Here is a 21,538-nt window from a genome sequence, read left to right on the forward strand (position 1 = left end):
AGCTCAAACAAGCAGCAAGGTATGAGGGCTGGGCAAAGCTGAGGGAACACAGAACCACTTTTTCAGAAAGTGGCTTGAAAACTGGTTCCAGGAGACCGGGACACCTAGTCTGAAGCAAATTTACTGCATCAGTGTCCTAAAACCATGTTCAAGCTACAGTGGCTTTGTGTTCCCTCGGCTTAAAGAGGTACTGACTGGTGTGATCAAAACTGTGGCAGGTCTAAGTACTGTTTCTGAGAATTAAGATTTGTCATAAATCAGATGGGGAATGAAAATATTTTTCAAGTTTCTCTTGGGTGCGTTTAAGATATGCATTGATGCTCTGACTGAAATGAGAAGTTGTTGTGGCAACAAGAATAATAATAATAATAATAATAATAATAATAATAATAATAATAATAATATTAATAATATTAATAATAATAATAATAATAATAAATAAAAACACACTTACATTAATGATGACTGCCAGTTTTGCCACTACTCTTAGAATGTTGTACCAGATACCTAAAATGCAGGAGGAATAACAGGTGAAACCCATAGTCTGTTTGCACCTCTGAATGTGGGTGTGACAGTAAGTGAGTAACTGCTACAGGAATGGAGTTGTTTAAGGAAACCACAAATACAACAACAGGCTCCCAGCTGGTAAATAGTATTAAGGTTAAAGGGTACATAAGGACCTTTTTATTTTATTGTGTTACATGTTCCCATGTGTTGCTACAACTGTTTATGTGAGGTGTGTGTATTGTTTTAATTTGTGTAAACTTTTAAATTGCATTCCCTGCCTCAAGATGGCTTCTTCACATGTACCCGGATCTACCTCTCAGAACTACATTTCCCATCATCCTCCTGCTCACATATGTAACAGATGGATTTAGCAGTGAGCAGGAGGATATGGGAAATGTAGTTCTGCGAGGTCCGTGCAGGTACATGTGAAGCCATCTTGAGGCAGGGAATGCAATTTAAAAGTTTAAAACAGCAGTCAAAGGGGAACAGGGAAATAAAATAAAAGCATATTATATATTTGTGTATATATATATATATATATATATATATATATATATATATATATATATATATATATATATATATATATATATATAAATATACACACACATTACACATACATACATACAAACACCCAATTAGTGATCACTTACCAATATCTTTTGCTCGTGCAGCCACTGGTCTCCTGAGTTCTGCTACAAACTTCTTAGCATCCAAACGAATCTCAATGATGTTGTTTAACAACGCAAACAGAGGAGCCAGTGGAAATGAAGCCACAAACAGGGTAACGAATCCAAACTGTATCACTGTAAAGAAAGGTGCCTTTAGTTATCATGTCTGCAGTGTGACAACTCTCTTTTGTATGTACTGGTATAAACTGTATGGTACTGTATATGCAAACAACATTCAACCAAACCAAATTACAGAAACACGTACAACATGAAGGAAGAGGCTGTCTATATTTAATATAACCTAGTCAGACGAAAGTCTTTAACCAGCGTGATTATAACTCATACAGCCTAAACTGATATGCTCATGTTAGCAGGATTCCAGCTCACACGTGACTCAGCTCCAGTTGATTGAGCATACTGAGGACATTGTATGAAGTGCTGTATATCAATACGAACAAGGAAAGATGATCTAATTAGACTGAAACCCGGGATCCCCCTTGACGAGGTGCCAGTGGTAAGAACTGCGGCATGTTTTTCACTAACACCACCAGATTTATCAGTCACGCAACTGATGAGGGTAAGTTAACTGTGAGGTGCAAACAGCTGTGGAATAACCTCCCCTGTCCGTCAGAGCCAAACACCAAAAATAAGTCACATCAGATGCTGAAGGAATTTAAAAGTACAGACCAACCTTTATTTAAAATGACACAGTCTGCCACAGCTTCTGTAGAACAGTTAGACCAATGCATTTGTTTCACTTATTAAAAACACTTGACAGACGCTAAGTAGGTAACAAGTAATTGTTTAGATTTCTATATACAAACAGGCTTCCTTGTGCTGGTTTAAGCTACACTTAAGTGCAACTGATTATATACAAATTAAATGAATAACTGTTTACTTGGATTTACTCTACACACCCCACCCCCAGTGTCGGAAATTAAAAACACACCATGAGATCAAATGTAGCTATAGCCACTGTAGTAGACAGCTTGTTTAGGTGAAAATGGCATTGGAATTTACAATGAAATTACACCTGAAGACCTGCTATAAACAGTTCAAGTCTTAGCACTTAAAAGAGGATTTGTTTTTTTAAGTCTCTAGGTGTTTCACATCTCCTATAGGCATTCCACCTTCCTTCCCTGGCATTTGTCCCCCTTGTTCAGCCGCACAGCCTGGTCTGCTCAATAAGCAGTACCAAAAACCACACTGAACAAGCAGCACATGTCTGCTCATCATATGAACGTCTGGGGTAAGCTTGTCCCATATTTACATCAGTGGTGTAAAATGTCATGTACCTACACTAGGAGGGCACACATACACAACAAAGCCCTAGCAATGGCAGTCAGGTTCATACACTCCATTTCATTCTACTTCTAACTTGGCAGCTTGGTGTAAACATACAAGGTATAAACCAGTGAAATACATGCACCTATTGTATCTGTGCCAAAGCCATTATGAGAGCAATGCAATTCTTCTTGCAGGACATTCAGGAGTTGTTTTCTGTTTGTACAAACATCTTCATTATCAAGTTCCCGAACAAAGGAGAACTTTATTATGTTTTTTTTCATTCTAAAAAACAATAATTGTTACTTTATGCCTACTAGTTCAGGAGTTCAACCTCTGACTGATAATTTATATTTGGTAACCCTGTTTGGTACACCATCTGTTTAGTACATGCATGTAACCTTAGAGCTAAAACAAAATCTGTTAACTCCGTATATTGATGCTGACCTTAGTACTCTGCAGGCTCAGAGTTAAAACGAGATGCTTGCTCAACAGCTCAAAGCCAGCTAATGGTTCTGTCATATGTAAGCTACGTGTGTTTTTGATCTGATACACTGTACACTAGTACAAGATTAATTGTAAACTCAACCAAAAGGTCCAGCAGTTCACCTAGGGGGGCCTTTGGGGTCAGTGAAGACTCCAAGTTTGATGTCCAAGGGTTAAGATTGCAGGGTCATGGATTCAATCACCGGACAGCTGTTAGCAGCTGGACTACACTGCTCTGTTGATGGGGGGGGGGGAGGGGGAGGGTCTGGATTGCAAATATTTATAAAATGGTCTTGCATATAACTGCATTCTGAAATAGTTTTTACACAATTAGGACATTCTCTTCAAAGCTTTGTGTAACTTGTGAAAAGGAACACCCCCCACACAGTTTTACCATGTGCGTTTGGTATTGAATTGTGCATTTCTCAAACAAGATTTGTAATTAAAAAAAAAAAAAAAAAAAGTCGATGTAACTGAATCTAAAGATAGAAATGTAGCTGTGTTGTACAACAATTGCTTGGAGACTGCACTCCAAGGGCAGGCATGCCATACTTTGTTTATGACTATAATCCAGCCGGATACAAATAAACCCGGGACTTTCTGTCACTGGTGTCATTTTCAGTAAGGTTGACCCTTGTGATCTGAGAATGCCAGATGATGCCTGTACCGTTGTGGTGATTATTAAGATGCATTGATAGGGGCTGGGTTTCATTGATAGGGGCTGGGTTTCATTGATAGGGGCTGGGGGCTGGGCTCCAGCAGGTATTATCTAAAGATGCAAGACAGGGGTGTCAAACACGGGGACAAAACAGGCCGGAAAGATACCCTGTACAAAGGTTGCGCTAAATAGATTTAAATCTGATAAAAGGGTCCAAGAGGGATCACAGAAAGTGTCTATTTTGTTTCTCGTTACTGTTAAGTGGTACAGTAGACTCTGACTATGAAAGAGATGCCACATGGATGGATACAGAAAAGCTATCTGAAATAGTTTTCTATGTGCTTTCAACAGCCCCCCTGCGGGTTTGACTCACTCATTTCCATGTACTCGGGTGTAAGCCCTGCAAATGGCTCCAGGTAGTAGTCAACCTCATAGCGCTGTAGCTTCTTGTCATGTTCCTCCTCCGGCACAGACGTTCTTTTTGACTTAAAGTATCTGATCAGCTTCTTCAGTTTGCTGCAAAGTTGACAGTGAGCCCACTTTAATATTCAAAATACTGATGCCATATTTACGTTTGGAGAAAATCCTGGGGATTACCTACCTCAAATAGCCAGGAAACGAGGATATATTAACACAAACATTACTGATACAGTGATATCATAACGGTAACATAACATCAGGTTAGCAGATGAAAGCTTAGCCAGGGTTTTCCTGCCATATTCCCTATATACAGATACATGATGGAAGCTTGTTGTCCATAAGATATGTAGGGTGTAGATGGAGGTGAACACATGTTTATATGTATCTGTATGCTATGGAACATCTGTATTGCTAAAACAGCTGTATGGTTTAGCTAGTAAAGTTCATCCTCGGTCCTGAGATCAGGTTTGTTATGAGAAAATAAATTTGGCTGTGAAACTCATTAGCTGCTTTACATGAGCCCACAAAATAAACACAAAATGAGACCTATACTTTGGACCGAGGAGAAATTAAACATCCCGCAGGGAGTAAGAAGGAGGTGGATGATATCCATATTAAGAATGCTTGTCTATAACCCTTAGCCAATAGGTCCCAGTGGTGTCATTGTCTGAACTCCAGCTAAGCGTTTTACTGCATAGAATGACTTAGATTTTTAGCACAAAATTGTGAGGGTCTGTGTTTACTGTATACCTGGAACTGTTGTCAACACTTGGGGCCATAAAGTGGAATTTGGTCAGAATAGGAGAGAAGGTATATGCCAAGGTCATTACCAGGAATACATTTTAATTATGGTGTAGCTGTCCTTAAAGCAGCGTCTAAAAGCTACCAAATTCAAATTCAGTGATCTGTGATCATGGGTGGATTTTCCTCAGGAAGAGACTGTGCTGGTTTTAGGCCTTTTCAAACATTGAAAGTAAAATGACTTACGGAATTCCAATCTCAAACAGGTTGTTCTGGATGAGCTGTTTACCCAGCATAATGATACTGAGTTGAATACACAGCTCCATGAGGCATCCTCCTGGTGCACACTAACCGACAGGAAAGAACAAAGCCACAAATCAAGAGAACTGAACAGCCTAGAGGCGAAAGAAAGAAAGAAAGAAAGAAAGAAAGAAAGAAAGAAAGAAAGAATCATTTGATACATTACCTCTTCCATTCGGAAAGATTGAAATGCATAGACATAGTTTCCTGGACGGCCAACGAACCTGTCCATAAAAAAGGCAAGAAACAGAACTGAAACTATGTTGTGGCAGATTAATCAAAACACCACTAATGACGTAGGAGTTATACAATTGTAAAAATGCCAGCACATTGAATATGTATTTTATGGGTGTGACAAAGTTAAAAGTTCAGCAGTATTTGTCCTGTAATAATACTGCTATTATTGTATTAGTTTCATTAAAAGACCCACCTTCCTTTGAAGAAAGCAACATACATTATAGGTGTGAATGCATTCACAAACTTCAGTACGAATGCCTTGAAAATCAACCTCTCCTCAAAGCTTTTGTCAGTTTTTGGGACCTCTATAATAAAAAAAAAAAAGAAAAAAGAAAATGCTATCCATCGCACTGCATATTCACATATATACAAACATTTATACATTCCCAGATATACAAACATTTATACATTATATGCAGATTAGCTAGTATATTGCACTTTCAGCATCACTAAAAAGCTTTCAGTCCACAGCCACAACTTATTATGGCTACATCCACTACATAGCTTCCCACTTAATATAACCTACATAATCTCAGCCCTGTATCTGCTAAAAATAAAATGATTTTAAAAAGTTATATGTATAAAAATGATTTTTTTAACATAACTTCCACATATCTCTGCTTTTTTTGCATTATTTGAAGCAAAGTCGACATACTCTTACAAACTGTTATTATTTATTTCTTGGCGTCTGCTAAGAAATAAATAATAACTGCAGTAGCATGCAGACTCAGTGACATCATAACCTTCCGGTATACTACTCACAAATAAACGTGTACTTTAGCTGGTAGGTCACTGTCCTAAATCCGAGGCCTGGACCTGATCTTTAAAATGCCAAGAGACACTTTACAATTCAGTCCTCATAGACCTTTGTGTGGAGAAGAATGTGTACAGTATGTACCGGTGCCTCCACCGGTACATACTGTACACATTCTGTCAAAACCTGTGCAGCCCTTAAAGCAGCGGAGCCCCTGTGCAATTTGGAATACTTGCTATAGAGCTTTGTTCCCCATGCAAACTCATAAAACCCTTTGTGGTTTTGTACTGATGTATAATAGGTAACACACAAACAATTACACAGACGGCAGCTTAGTATTTACCAATCAGAGTCAGCCATCTGGCAATGTACCCGTAGAGCTCATCCAAGACCAGGATGACCACCAGGTTGATGATGACCGCTGTGGCCATGACAGTGACCCGCACATTGGACTTGGTGCTGGGGCTGGAACTCATAGCCAGCGCTGCAGCTGTGGAGATCCGGTAGAGGATCACGCCAAACACTATTGCAAACGTCAGACCAATCTGCATGGGAGAAGAGGAGAAGAAAGTGGGCCATCCTGTTGATGGTACAGTAAATCTGTGCAAAACTCATAATGGTATTGTCATTTTGTTTGCACTTGTATTAAATATGGGATAAGCTATAGACACAACAGGTACATTTATACTATTTCCTTTTGATGAGAAAAACAAATGCTTCAAATCTCAACTCGTAGGTTCGGACTAAATTGGAATAGTTACAGCAGTAGCATAAAGCACTCCCAGGCAGGCAAAGCCCTAGAGTTTGTTGTTACAGGTGAGAGACAGCAGCTTAGGATGTTCAGCTTAGGATGTTCACGTATTGAGAAGTACACACTAAGTCATTTTTATAGCACTACTTTCAGAAAGTGCATTCTTACCATGAACAAAATCATGACAGCATTTGTCATGTAGGCAGGGAATCTGTCCCTCCAGGTCAGCTTCTCTTTTTCGGTCTAAGTTAGGCAAGGTGGGAGATACGTGTGTTATATTCAGTAATGGTACATTTCACATTTGTAATGTAGGCATACCCATCTTGCACTGCAGCACTAGTTCAGATCCCTTTATTCTTGTCATTCTTCAGTGGGCGTTTATAAAACTCACACTAACGTTGCAGTTTTCATGCTTTTCCCATGCTTATACTGTGCATTCCTTTTTCTATATTGAATTATGGCTTCAGCCTTTTTGAACCTGCACCTCGTCTATTTCAGTGTGCGTACCCCCAACCCTCCCAACCCTAACCCTAACCCCAACCCCAACCCCAACCCTAACCCTAACCCTAACCCTAACCCTAACCCTAACCCCCCCCCCCCCCCGCCCCCCCTATTATACTGTACATTTAACATAGTTTACCATGGTTTGCCATGTTTTTAAATGTGCTTTACCATAACTCTCTGTGTTTTAAAATGCTTACCGACATGCTTTTACTATGCTTTATTACTCTTTTCTATGCTTCTGCTATGGTAAACTTTTATAAGGGCCAAAGCATTCACATACAGTATGTACTTCAATTGAAAAATACTCTGCAGTTTACACAATAATTTGCAAAGCTTGAAGATGCATCCAAAAAAAGTACTTAACCACAGTACTTCTTTCAGACCAAATCTAACCATAACCATAAAGCGATATGCCTTTTTTCTCTGTCTAAAGAGGCAAACTGAGGAGAATATAGAATATAACTACCAAACATACTACAGTATTTTTTAAACATCAAACCAAACTTAAGTCAATGGAATATAAGTAAACACCATAACCATGTGATGGAAATATACAAACAATTTTTATATATCTTGTACATATTCAAGACCTTTTTTTTTTTTTTTTTTTTCATAAAAGCTTTTTGGTCAAAGTATAGAATACACACATTTGAGAAGGGGACAAAATACAAAAACAAGGTTAAATACACACATGCAACTGACAAGTATACAAAATGCACAACAACTAAAACATCACGTAGACCACGAATGAACACTGGGCATGCAGATGAAACAAGATGCACGCAGACACATAGCAATGCAGCCACCACTACTGGTCACTGCATCTCATCATCCTCCACTAAAGTGGAGAAATAACTGTCTAAAAGCGAGCAGGAACTGTGGTGGTGGAGAAATAAAATAAAACTGGGATAAAATTGCATTAAGTTTTATATTGGGTTTGTCAATAAAAAAAATAACAGTTTATTACAAATGAATGAATTTGATTTAATTTAGTAATAGTTGGAACTTGCCCACTTGATGACATAAAATTGGATATTAATAAAGAATCAACCGAGGCTAGGCTCTAGAAACCCAGAAGCCTGGTTTGGCAGACAGTTTCCTTATTGATCACTGTACCTGAAAAGCAGTAGATGAAACAAACTGATATGAAGCTGACAGTGTTCACTTTTTTTCCCCCTTTATTTTTTATCGCCGGAATCTCCTATGTCTAATGTCTAAGGTATATGAGCGAGAACACCCTTTTCTACCCAAAGCCGTTTCTTAACCTGCTCAACTGCTCTTGTTGATGTATTTGAATCCAATATTTGCATTTCGTATTATACAAATAAATGAATGAGCCCATTCAGACATCACATTATTGTATTTAGGCTCTTTCAATTTTTAAAATTTATTTTTATTGACAAACCACAGTGAATAGAGTTGATATTTAAAGTACCAGCTTGACCCCAGCCATGGCAGTTTCAACTGTTTGTTTCCATTTGTTTGTTCCCTCGTTCACGACCTCTGGGTGTTTCTGATGTCAAGCAGAGAAAGGAAAAAAAATAGAAGAAAAAAAACAGGGGGACGCAAAACACGTGTTAAATAAGTTGAACTGAAACTCTTCAGGTACAACCTTTGTGTGAAAAAAACAGTGGATTAACACCCTGGGATCCTTCAAGAAGCTGCTTGATGAGATTCTGGGATCAATAAGCTACTAACAACCAAACGAGCAAGATGGGCCGAATGGCCTCCTCTTGTTTGTAAACTTTCTTATGTTCTTAAGATTGGTCTTCCACACAAAGATGGTGCAGTAACTAAATGGTTATAAAAAGACCTGTCTTTAAAAGTTTGATCAATGAAGAGGGAGACCACAGTCATCCTGTGTCAAGAACAGTAGTATTTTTTTTCAGCTCAATCCAGCCAAGCTCATGTAACAATCCTCACTAAAGTAAGTCTTTACACAGGGCTACAGTAAATGCAAAAAAACAGAGCATAGCCAGGTTTGATTACAAATCAACAGTGATTAAATTGGTTCTGCTGCAATAGCATGTGAGGCTGCAGTAAATGTTATATAAGCAGTACAGAATGATATTGTGTACCTCAATCATGAACTAATCCAGCATACTAGGTAAGCAATACCAGCAGTAGCAAACAATCTGATAGGGTTACTGCTTTGTTGTTGTTTTGCTTCGTTTCCCATTTGAAGGCATCAGTGCAGTTACATGTCATCTTTGTAAGTGGCTTAAATGGTGGGTATAGATCTGAAGTGTCATGTGTCGAAGCATTACATTTATGGTGCCGAGTTACTTACAGCAAGAAACTGTTTATTCTTTTACAAATCGCAGCCCAACAAAACGGTAAATAGTTTGACACCAAACAAAGTTACATTGAATAAACAGTCTCACAATCTGAATGCTTTCTGCCTTGCTACTGATGTTTAACATTAAAAGAAACAATAAAACACTATATAGAGCAACAGGTAGCTAGCAGTCATACCTATCACACATTTAAATACTGAAATACAAGATGTAATGCTGCAATGTTAAAGCATTTACAAAGATGATCATGGAACGGTTTCATGTTAACAAAACTTCACTTCAATCAAATCAACAGCCACCATACCTTTCTCTTTCTGTGCTCTTTTTTCATTGATTTCTTCATAACTCTGGACTCGTACTCAGCTCTTGGATGGTCCTGTATAAAAGTAGACACTACAAGATTTATGCGCAGCCAAAACATAATACACTGTCAACACACTGAAGTAATGGCAGCACAATTATGGAGTGTGCAATGACTCTGAGCTCATGCAACAATTCCACTGGCTTTTAATATAAAATGCTAAAATAATGCACCCAAGTCATTATAAATCTGTTTTTCCAACTGAACATTTTAAGTGAACGATTACCGGGAATGGATATGCGTAAGATCTGTAGGATTTGTCATTTACCAGTTTTTAAACTTGCACCTCCCTCTTCTAAAAAACAGAATCAATTGACCAAGCTCCTCGATTCAGAGCAGCAAACTAAAACGGTTTCATATTAATGTAAGTTAATAGGTTACTTTTAAAGTTAGGGTAACAGGTTTTTTTTCCCCTTACATTTGACGTTTCAATGTACAGTAGGTGAAAAAGAAAAAGCAAACAAACACCACAATATTACCACCAAAACCCCTTTAACCACAGGAGGTGCGAGGGAGAAGACCTTAGCTGATGACCCTTTATGCAATAGTTTCTGCAGAAAGTGAAGCAGCTAAGCATTGTCAAAATAAGCCCTTAAACTCTCCATTCTGTATATCTTGAACACTATCATCTGATTAGTATTTTTTTTTTTTTATTCATTTGGCTTTTTTTTTTTTTACAAAATGAATAAACACTTTGACAATACTTCTCCACAGGAATACAACGCCGCCCCACTAAATATCGGAAAAAAAGAGGAGAAAAAGGAATGCAGAGGAAAAGACCAAAACTAAATTAAAATAAAACTTAATTGGTGCTGCAAGAATACAAGAAAAATAAAAAGAAACTTGGAAAAAGATGTTGGAAAGCATCAAGACCAATAATGGAGAATAGTCCTTGAAGATCCCTTCTGATAGAAAGAGTGGGTTGCAAGCAGCAGGGAAAATCTTATAGGATATGCTTAAGACAAAAAATAAATTAAAACACAGAATAAAAAAGACCAATAAAACCCAAACCTTGACTGCTTCCTTCAGGAAACCACAGCAGAGGAAAAAAAAAAAAAAAAAGAAAATTACTGAATTATCCCACGTTATTATACAGTGTCTGTTAAACATATACATAAAAATAGAAAAAAAAAAGGTAAAGTAAACAGCAGAAAAAAAAAATACTGAACTGAAAACAATAGAAATCAGCAGAAAAAAAGAAGTAAATATCTTATAGTCTGGTTTCCCTTTTTTCTTCCTTTTTTAGGCTTGAAAAATTCTTATTCTCATTTGTTGAGTAATTTATTCCATAAATGTACAGCTTTGTGAATTGGGTCCATGAGATGCTAGTTGTTGCCTTGGCACATGGATCACACAGTTAATTAAAAACACAAAAACTCAGAAACACACTGGGACAGTCTGCTACATATTCACTTTAAACTGGACCGTAATGAAAGGTACAGTGGCATCTTTATGCCATAAGAGACACAAACTAGTTGTTATATAGTCTGCTATTCTCATTGCTGATTTTAAAAAGTTCAATGCAGTAAAAAGTCCATTAAAAACAGAGCTAATGTGAATAAATCTTTAAAATCAGGTTATCAATGTGTTACTGTCATTCGATTTTTGTCCCCCACAATTACTTTTTTCGCCAAATGTTTTTCCCCGCTTAATATATTTATAGGTTGTTTCCCCAATTAATCATGGCTGTTTAATTATCATTAGCAATTAGTTTGTTCAACCACTTCTCCAATTTTACTAAAGCTCTGCATAATTCATTACATCGTTTTGTTCTAACTTGCATGCTCATCAATGTTTAATGTTCTTGTATACAGCTGTCTCATTGGGCTGCACTTATCGGACTGGGGGTTAGATTACCTTCCGACACTAACTTACAAACTTCTTCTTGTAAATTCCTCAAGCTACCTAACACCACCTGAGACATTTAATTGCTTGGAGATCAATAGAAAAGCAAGTTAGAGACTCTACAATACAGAATAGACAAGTTCACCATATCTTATTATTATTATAATTATTATTATTTATTTCTTAGCAGACGCCCTTATCCAGCGACTTACAATTGTTACAAGATATCACATTATTTTTACATACAATTACCCATTTATACAGCTGGGTTTTTACTGGAGCAATCTAGGTAAAGTTCCTTGCTCAAGGGTACAACAGCAGTGTTCTCCACCGGGGATTGAACCCATGACCCTCCGGTCAAGAGTCCAGAGCCCTAACAACTACTCCACACTGCTGCCCATCTTATACCTCACAGTGTTATTAAAGCGATACTTATTTTAATGCACTGCTATATTTATGGTTTTTCTCACATTTTGTGTTTCTCATACTGCATTAAAGTTGTTCACTGTGTATCCTAACACCCACCATACAACAAGTCTCATGCATACAGTGACTCGTATACAGTGCTGCTCACAGCATGACACTTCATACAGCAAATTATTTTGGGACTGACAAGATGTCACAGTACAGTATATGCAGTGTCAGCAATAGTTTTGCCCAGATGATATCTGCAAAGCACCACTCTCTTACAGGCTTTCATTATCATATGATCACTTCAAACAGATGGTTTGGTTTTGACATTTGCATTTTTTTAACTTATAAAAAAACAAACACACACAGAAAAAGCCTGAGTTAGACTATTCATGATCATGTTTTCTCTCTGCAGTCCCTTTAAAACACAAGAAAAGCGAGCAGACATTGTATATCAGCTCAAAGTTGTTTTCTAACTACTGAACATTTTTCTGCAGTACATACATTTGCATGAGAGTTTCCATTTACAAACTGCACACAAATAGAGACTACATTCTAGTCTACCACTGTATAGGTTAACAAATTAATACAAACACTTTCAGGGGAGTATGTGTTTAACTGGATGACAGAAAGTAAAACTAGTCTCTCACCTCCTCTTCCTCGAAGCCTGTCAGATCCCATTTGTAATTGAGCCGCATTTGTCTTCTCTTCCAGTGCTCCATGAACATGGCAGCTAAAAACAATAACATAAGCCTAAATATTTATTAGCAGGTAGAGAGAGGAGATGGGGAGAAGGGGATAGAATTTCCTTAAGATAAAGGACATCAGTTTCATGACACACCGCTTCATACGATGATCTGCTAATGGATTGTTAATTGTTAAGCTAAGGCTTCACTGAACAGAACACAGATACAATCTATATTAGAGCTTCATTAGAATCCTATTTAAGTCAATGGCACCAGCCTTTCTGAAATTCACAGGGAATGGTTGTGCCTTGCTGCCAAGTAGTATAATAATGCTCCTTATGATTTATTGAAAAGGTCCTGTAAACTGTGGAAGAAAGCTAAAATAAAATAACATGTCAACTAAAACAAAAAGAGATGAGTGTTTGGTTTGTTTTAACAGCACACAGGAAGTCTTTACATAAATAAAAAAGTGCCCAGTTTTTATTTGTTCAAAAATCTTAGGTTGTAATATGAAATTGGTTTGCCTTTAAAACTTGAAACGATGTTAAATGACAGATGCATAACCAGGGGGTGGGTACCGACAAGCCGACCATTATGAAAGGAGACACATTTTGTCCTGCGGGCGCTTCAGTGCTTGTTGGTACAGAGGAAAGTTTAAGATTTAAACAGACATTTCAGAATTAACAAGCATTTTTCAGTTTTCAAGCTTTTGGCTTTAAGAGATTCCCACAGACATTAAAAACAAGGGCCTCCCCCTTTACTGATTGCTTCATTAAAAGAGCTTAACTAACAGCTGTTATTGTACATTGGATTGGATTAGAAGGGAGAAAAAAAAATCTAGGATCTAGATCAATGCCTATGGATAAAGGTTCTGCTTCTGTAGGTGCACAATAAATGTTTGAACTTCACATTATCCTGTAACCAAGTAAAAAAAAAAAGCTGAACTTATAACTGGCTGTTGTTGTTTTACCAAAGCAGTCACTTCCTGCCTTCGTTGAGGAGTGTATTTTAGTGCTCTGTGACGATAAACTGGGAAAAGGAATGCATAGAAAAACGTCTGTATGTCCAGCTCCTGTAAAAAGACATTCTTCTGTATCTCTGGGAATGTGCAGAGCTATTGGCAAGACACTGCCTGATTGTTAAACCTGCTGTCAGAGCCTAGCTTGAATGACAATAGGCGTGCTCCATAACTACAAGTGAGTTATTAACCCAGGAAAACTAAAAAAAAAATGTCTCAATGTGAAGTTACCAGCTAAAAAGTGCTGCCCTGAACTTTAACCCAGATAAAAACATGTGTGGGTTAGCAATTATTTAATTTATTAATTTATTTAGAAAAAACAACAACAACAAAAAACAACAAGACTTGATTCTCAAAAAACGCAACTAATGAAGATACCAAACCATAAATAAGCAATCCTTAAATGTAAATATGGCACATATTTCCAATGAACAATGCTTCTTAAACATGAAAAAATGCTGAATATTCACTCCTCTCAACAGGCACTGTATCAATCCCTTGCAGCTGGGGGCATGCTGCTGGAGTGAAAGGAACGGTTTGTGGATGGCAGAAGAAATACCATAACTCCCTAACAGAACTTCAGTAGTTCGGGACAAACACCAATCACAAAATGTTTTAGTACAAATATTTATTGTAGAGAATGCGGAGTATGCGATTTAACAGAAAAGTATGCTGTATATACACATTCATTTGGCATCAAACCTAACTTGGTTTGAGGGTTCGCTGCCTGGCCGACTGGGCGAGGCTGAGACCCCCATTTGATAAAACATAAAAATTGTTATTAAGAAAGGTGGAGATGGGGAGGTGGTGGGTTACGATGAAATCAAAACGCAACTGAGAGATAAGTGAAGAGGGTATTTATAGTGCCAACAATTTAAATTAGCTAATGTGTAAATTGAATGATTCAATTTGGTGATGCGGAGATTGGTGTCTGACCCTCCTCCCGAACTTTAATTATAAATTTCATAAACTGAGAGGCTACCATTTTGAGTTCTGCAACGCTACTTTAAAAACAGAACACTGCTTTAAGTGAATTGCATTGCCAAACCTGGACGATTGCCAAAGTCATTGCCAGCACAGTCTACTTGCAGTGCAAGTGTACAGTAACTTTTCATTAGCCCCCAGGGACAGGGTGCTCCACTGTGGGTTTGGCAAACTTACTCAGATGTCCGATCTAATGCTTCACTGACTCAGTACTAATTCACACATCATTACTAAAGTTAGACGGATCTTAACTGCAACAACTCAATGTGCATGGATTTCATTTTGTTTGGGTACGATATTACATTTAATTCTTGGTTTATATTACTGCAAAGCTTTGTTTGACAGCAAACAATCTGACAGGCTGTCATCAGAATGGAAACAGATCCCGCCAGAGCATTATACTGCAAGATTTTTACAAACCCATAATAGTAATTTGACCTTGGATGTGCTACCAAGATAAAGCTTGTATTCATTACACCTGAACGATTAGTTGTGTGTGTAATAGAAGGGATCTGTCATCATTTTGTCTATTAAAGCAAGACTGTTGCCATGGATGCTACACAATTTCCACTTGGCAACTCTTTGGCCAGCTCAGTTAATCACTGTCGGTAGAAAACAATAAGCATGCCCACAAACCATTCAAACACTAAAAGTCAATAACAAATGATTTACCTATTGATTATAATTACAATTAGTAATACACATGCCTGATGCTATATATAGAGCCTGCAAAGTGTAGGTTCCTTAAGATTCAAAGCCCTTTAACTAATTAATCAACTCTCGCTAAAGCAAACATGAAACACAGGCCACCACTGTTTAGATCAGTGGTTTTCAACCTTTTCATCTCAAGTACCAGTGTTTCCAGCAGGGACCACCAGGTGTACCAGTAACTGTGCAATCTTAAACAGCTGTAAACAGAGACCTAACCCATTACAAACACGCTTCTTTTTTTTAGTCTGCAAGTTATCACTGAAAATGTGATGGCATCATCTAATTTTTGACAAGAGTTAACCATAATCAACAACACAGAGTGGCTGCTTTGGTTCCCCATCAGTAACTTTGAAAGTTCAAAAGACATAATTTGTCATTGTTATGCGATTCAGTGGTACAAACAGACTGATACATTACGATAGTGCGATTGAAGGAAGTATTGTGGTTGAGGAATCACATCATCATAAAGAGTAACTGCCGGTTGCAAGCCTGTCCCGTAACAGTACTGGTACTGGTACCACAGGTTGAAAACCACTGGTTTAGATCATTAAAATAGGCCGGTAGGTGTGCCCAGTGTGGTCTGGGTATTAAACTGCCCACAGAGCACAGAGTTCTAAGGCTTACCCCACAGTGCCATGAAAATGGAGAAGAAGACAGTGGCCGGGTTGTCGAAGAGGTGGCTGGCACGTGCCGTGGCACAGGCGGTGCTGAGCTTCCAGTAGCTGCAGGTTCGATCGCAGAGGGGGCACATTGTGATGTTGATACGACTGTCACACATCTCCATGCTAGGCAGGACAAAAAAAAAGCTTCATTTCAATGTATTCAAAACCTCTTTTACACATTTTATTTTTTTTGACATGGATTTTTAGGTACAGAATTATTTCCCACTTTGTAAATTACGTCAGCTTATCACCACGTTACCTACTTTCACCACGTTACCTACTTTCCCTACTAAAGCTGCTCAACCTGTAAAATTAATTTGTTGGCTTCATACCATTGTTACTCCTTGTAACAGGATAGCAGCAGGAAAGAGACTCAGGCAAAGAAGCTGCAGTTTAAGTGCTAACATGCACTTTAATAAACAAAAATAATACCAAACAAAAGGGCACAAGGGCCAAAATAAAGGTTTAACAAAACACAGAAACGTTTTCAGGCTGGGCATTTGCCTTCGCTGAACAAAAATAAAATACAAAACACAGATTCGCAACACTCACTAACTCCTCTCCCCAAATGATGCCCTCGGCTCTCCTTTTATGTGATGTGGCTGCTCCCAATTAGCACGAATTATTCTATTATTATTATTATTATTATTATTATTTATTTCTTAGCAGACGCCCTTATCCAGGGCGACTTACAATCGCAAGCAAATACAAATACATTCAAGTGTTACAATATAAGTCATACAATAAGAACAAGAAATACAATAATTCTCAAGTGTGACAAATCACAATTCAATAATACAGCAGATAATAGTGAAAGTTACATCAGGATATGATATTTATTAGCACTAGAACCGCCATGGTAGTCAATTTGATGGTTTTCACTTTTAAAATTTAAATTACTCTGCGTGTGTTAAAGACCCGCGGTTGTCTGTTCTTGACTTTTCATAAATACATGTATTAAATACCCTGACGGCATTTGAAAGTCAGAATTGCAAAAATAAAAAAGCTATAAGCACTTCTACCTAGAACCTCCAAAAGACGTCATTTTGACGGCTTATTACAATACCATGCTTTAATTGTTAATATAACCTACAATACTATTTTATATGTATGCAAGCCAGTTTCTCTGAGTTTACAGCAGTATGTATTTGAATAGAATATTGCTCTTGAAGTCTAGATATGTGTTATCCAAATCTATTGTAATCCTATCAATTCCTTAGAGAACTGCCGTCTGGCTGTCTACGTGAGCATATATAGTCTACTGTCTTATAATATTACTATTACAAGAATTTTTCGAGAACTCTTGAGATTTTTGCGTTTTGCTTTGAGAGCAGCTACAGATATAGTTGCCTTGGCATCAGAAATTTGGAACGACTTCATTGAAAATAGCATTGCCTGCTTCAAGCTAAACATAAAACATTATATGGACAAGCAGCTGTTTATGACAAAATCACGGTGTCGCTGGACAAACAAACCTGTCAAATTTGGGATCAAGTTTTGGCTGGCAGCGGACATAGTTATAGTTTTTCATTTTTTGAAGCCATGTGTTATATGCACTAATTTTGAAAATAAAGCCTTTAATGTTTATTTTTTCATTTAAATATGGTGTTTCTGCTATGCAAATGTTAGCTATGATGTTCATGAATACATCTTTTGAGTTGTATCTGAAATGTACCCATCAAAATGACTGCTGCCGGCGGTCCTGGGTAGTAGCATAAACCCGGTGGTTCTAGTGTTAAGGAACAGCCACATTCTCACATGTTTTTGGCAGGGACATGAATTAATCCCATCGCTGCCAACCACCACCAAACACACCAAACACCACAATATTTAAAGGCAGAGCTCTCACTCTGGAACAGTGGAAATCAGTTTGTTTGTGTTATGTACTGCAGAACCCTATCTGCAATCAATTTTTGAAAAATTACACAAACAAACATAAAACATTGGATGCAACTCACTTTCCTGTGCGGTCTGTGTGGTTTAGAGTGGCCCCAGAGCACTTCACTGACAAAATCCCACAAGTGCTTAATTTTGACTGGCAAATGAACCACACTGAAGAATACCCTCCAGTTCCTTCTCAGGAATTTACATGCTCATTACAGTCAACATTAAGAAAGCTGATTTTTTATCCTGGTTTGTATGTTTTCGTGTGTGTGGGGGTCATTTGTAAGAGGTTTTAATGTACAACAAATTATAAATATGTGAATATATTAGAGGTAGGCATTCAAACATTTTAAAGTCGTAACAAAACTAGGTTTAACACCATGGTTACTCTAGGTGAAGTCTCACATTTGTCTTAAAGTCGTCAGCAAAGCAAAAATGCTCAAAAACCCAGATCAGAGAATAAACAATTGAGAGAGAGAGAGAGAGAGAGAGAGAGAGAGAGAGAGAGAGAGAGAGAGAGAGAGAGAGAGAGAGAGAGAGAGAGAGAGAGAAATGCAGTATTATATACTACAAAGGAACTACATTATAAAAGACACAATTGGGACTAAGATGACTTCAACTTACCCATGCATGCTGTGACACCCCCCCCCCCCCCCCCCCCCGGTATTTGCCTCACTGATGCTCTTGTAAAGAGTATTTGTCAAGCCCCAGTTTATAGGTGTGGAAGTATTGTTTACTCACCTAGGGATGTTATCGTCCACAGTAGCACAGCCATAGAGGAAAACAATAATCCCAACCAGGGACGCTGGGATAAGCATCTGTGTGTAAACGCCAAGCCAGGCAAAGTACAGACCAATTTTCTCCCCAAAATATTTTCTAAAAGATAAAGAACATAACAAAGCACATTTAAACTTGCTTTTTAACAAGGTAACATAAAAATACAATACTGTCAATACAGTACTTTTATTGAACAGCTTTAGTGCATGCCGACAGAGTGCAAGTTCAAACTCTCCACTCGGCCCAGTGCCATTTAACATAACATTCAGTGCAGTAGATAAGTGTCCCAATTATTAATCACCACGTTATGATGCACCTTGAAGGTCTTCTTTACAAGGCATGCTCAGCTACTAAAATATTTTACACAGGTAATAAAGCAGCAGGAGTTACAATCAGCTTAGTGACTGAATCAGACTGATCTTTAGTTTGTGCTCTAAAACAAATGGCTATGTGGCCTTTGTTTCCTACCTGATCAAATCAATAGGCTGGTATTTGTAAAAGACACTGTAGCTTGCCCATTCTTCATATAAGAGCTAGAAAAATAATACAAAACAGAGAAATTAGACATGTTACAATGTAGTAAACGTCCTTTAATAATGGAACAAACACACAATCTTTAAATACAGGGATTGTAAGCTATGAATACATTTTAGGTGTCATCATCAACCATTTGTGGATAAATATCATTTACCACAAAAAACTTCTTCCAAACCACAGCATACTGTTTAGGATGGTATTTTAAAGTACTGTATGCCTAGTTATGATTTTCATTTCTAATATGGGCTCTAATTGGGTTCTCACACATCACAGCAAAGAGTTACAGGTCATGGGTTTGATCCACAGACTTAGCAAGTAATAAATGAAGGATCAAATAAGTTTGGCACTCTGCAATATGGCTTGACATTGACCTATTATTATCACCATTATTGTTGGACTTTATAGACTAGAGTCACGTATTGAGCAGTATTCAGTAGAAAATGGCACATGTGCAACTTAATAATATTATGCATGGAAGACCTTTGGACTCTACTACAACAGATGAAAGTTTGTAAATGTCGCTTATCCATCAACCCACTATTCCAATAACCAAGACGGCTATACTGTAAGTGAAGTGCACTGTAAATATAAAAATGATTTCAGTTATTTACCAGGATGAAAAAGCCAACACAGACAAGTGCACTCTATTTATATCTGTGGCAGTGTTAATCTGCACAGGGCAGAACAGTACAGTTGTCTGTTTGATGTCAGAATGCCCCTGCTATTAACACAGGCTAGGAATGTTTCATGATGAATGGAGTTCCCAAGTGCAGAACAGAGAATGACATGGACAGGACACTGAGATTGTTTACTGTAGGTCTACCCCAGTGTCTGCACAAAATTCTGTGCCGGCCATAAATACAGTATATATGGTCCTACGTTACGTCACGTGGACAGGCCTGTGTTGGCAGCTCTGAGAGTTGGCACTTTATCAATCGCTGGTAGTAATGTGATCTTTGCATGTGTGAGCGTGCTATGGTGAAACTCAAGCCCATGTAGACACTCAGATTTCTATTGCAACATCAGAATTAGAAGGTCCCGTCTCTTCAGCACTTCCTTCTCTACAGTTGCAGCCGAAGGGTTTTAGGGTTTGTTATACTGATTCAATCTTAAGGCATGAAGTGAATCATCCACAAGGCTGTATTCTCCAGAAAGACAAGAAACAGTCATTAGTTTGCATGAACCATAGCAAAGTCAGCACAGAGGTTTTTCTTTTGTTCCAAAACTGCCCTATTTAATCTAGCTCCGCATACGAATTTCTAAATGTTTTTGTAAAGACCATGTGGGGTTCGAATGGGCCATTACACCCTATGGATCAAGTCACATCTCAAACCGTCATGTCCTGCAATATTAACAGTCTGGATTTCTGCTAACAACGGACACTATCTAACATAATATAAATTATATTTTGGTGAGCTTTGCTTTGACTATGTTGTATATATTTTGAAAAATGTATCCTATTTTTTGTTGTTTTTTTATTTTTATAATGAACCATAGTTATATTTGATAGTTGTTTATTGTTTGCTGTTTATTGCAAAAAACGAATACAAAAATTGAAACTTGAGCCTGTTTACTTCCTGTAATGGACATCTTAATTGTCTTTGCTGCAGCCAGGCTGAAGTTTACTGTATATCTTTGTTAAAGATCTGTTCACTTTGGATGGTGCTGGGTGTGTTGGATTTTGAGTGTCCCTATGCTGGTCCCACTGGTATTTTATGAGAGGATGCAAGCACTGCCAGGACTAAGAACAAAGGATATTCTGCTGCCAAGTGTAATGAGAAGTGAACATATACAAATTGATTTCTGTTTATTGAAATATTTCAAAAGAAAACTTGAAGTAGACACAAAACAGATCTGCAAATGGGAGATTTTGATCTGGATCCGAATTTCATTGGAGCTCTTAGGCACTACTATTCAAGGATTTCTCCCATTAACCAAGTCAAACCTGAAGACACAGGCATGCAATCAGGCTGAAGGAATACAGAAACGGCTTGCTTCCACTGTACCTCATTAAGAGATTTCCTTCACATTTGTAAACACTTGTCAAGCCCC

The 21,538-nt window shown here is 37.8% G+C and overlaps 1 protein-coding gene across 9 annotated transcripts in view; it reads right to left on the bottom strand.

Annotated features, from left to right (window-relative positions):
* Positions 1 to 21,538, bottom strand: part of ano1a (anoctamin 1, calcium activated chloride channel a) — a 51,528-nt gene that overhangs the window by 5,169 nt on the left and 24,821 nt on the right. For 5 of the 9 annotated variants that reach the window (XM_034053857.3, XM_059002058.1, XM_034053858.3 and 2 more), the window contains 15 exons: positions 19,418 to 19,482; positions 18,914 to 19,048; positions 16,251 to 16,411; positions 12,878 to 12,960; positions 10,983 to 10,994; positions 9,915 to 9,986; positions 8,749 to 8,826; positions 6,978 to 7,052; positions 6,402 to 6,603; positions 5,498 to 5,609; positions 5,234 to 5,291; positions 5,014 to 5,114; positions 3,980 to 4,122; positions 1,161 to 1,313; positions 455 to 507 (listed from right to left, as the gene is read on the bottom strand). In XM_034053857.3, the coding sequence (XP_033909748.2) occupies positions 455 to 507; positions 1,161 to 1,313; positions 3,980 to 4,122; positions 5,014 to 5,114; positions 5,234 to 5,291; positions 5,498 to 5,609; positions 6,402 to 6,603; positions 6,978 to 7,052; positions 8,749 to 8,826; positions 9,915 to 9,986; positions 10,983 to 10,994; positions 12,878 to 12,960; positions 16,251 to 16,411; positions 18,914 to 19,048; positions 19,418 to 19,482 (1,503 nt within the window). The remainder of the gene's footprint in view (positions 1 to 454; positions 508 to 1,160; positions 1,314 to 3,979; positions 4,123 to 5,013; positions 5,115 to 5,233; positions 5,292 to 5,497; positions 5,610 to 6,401; positions 6,604 to 6,977; positions 7,053 to 8,748; positions 8,827 to 9,914; positions 9,987 to 10,982; positions 10,995 to 12,877; positions 12,961 to 16,250; positions 16,412 to 18,913; positions 19,049 to 19,417; positions 19,483 to 21,538) is intronic. The other 4 variants (XM_034053854.3, XM_034053860.3, XM_034053853.3 and 1 more) reach the window with 3 other exon arrangements.

The sequence above is a fragment of the Acipenser ruthenus genome, chromosome 27 (assembly GCF_902713425.1).
Source record: "Acipenser ruthenus chromosome 27, fAciRut3.2 maternal haplotype, whole genome shotgun sequence".
In the NCBI taxonomy this organism is placed as follows: domain Eukaryota; kingdom Metazoa; phylum Chordata; class Actinopteri; order Acipenseriformes; family Acipenseridae; genus Acipenser; species Acipenser ruthenus.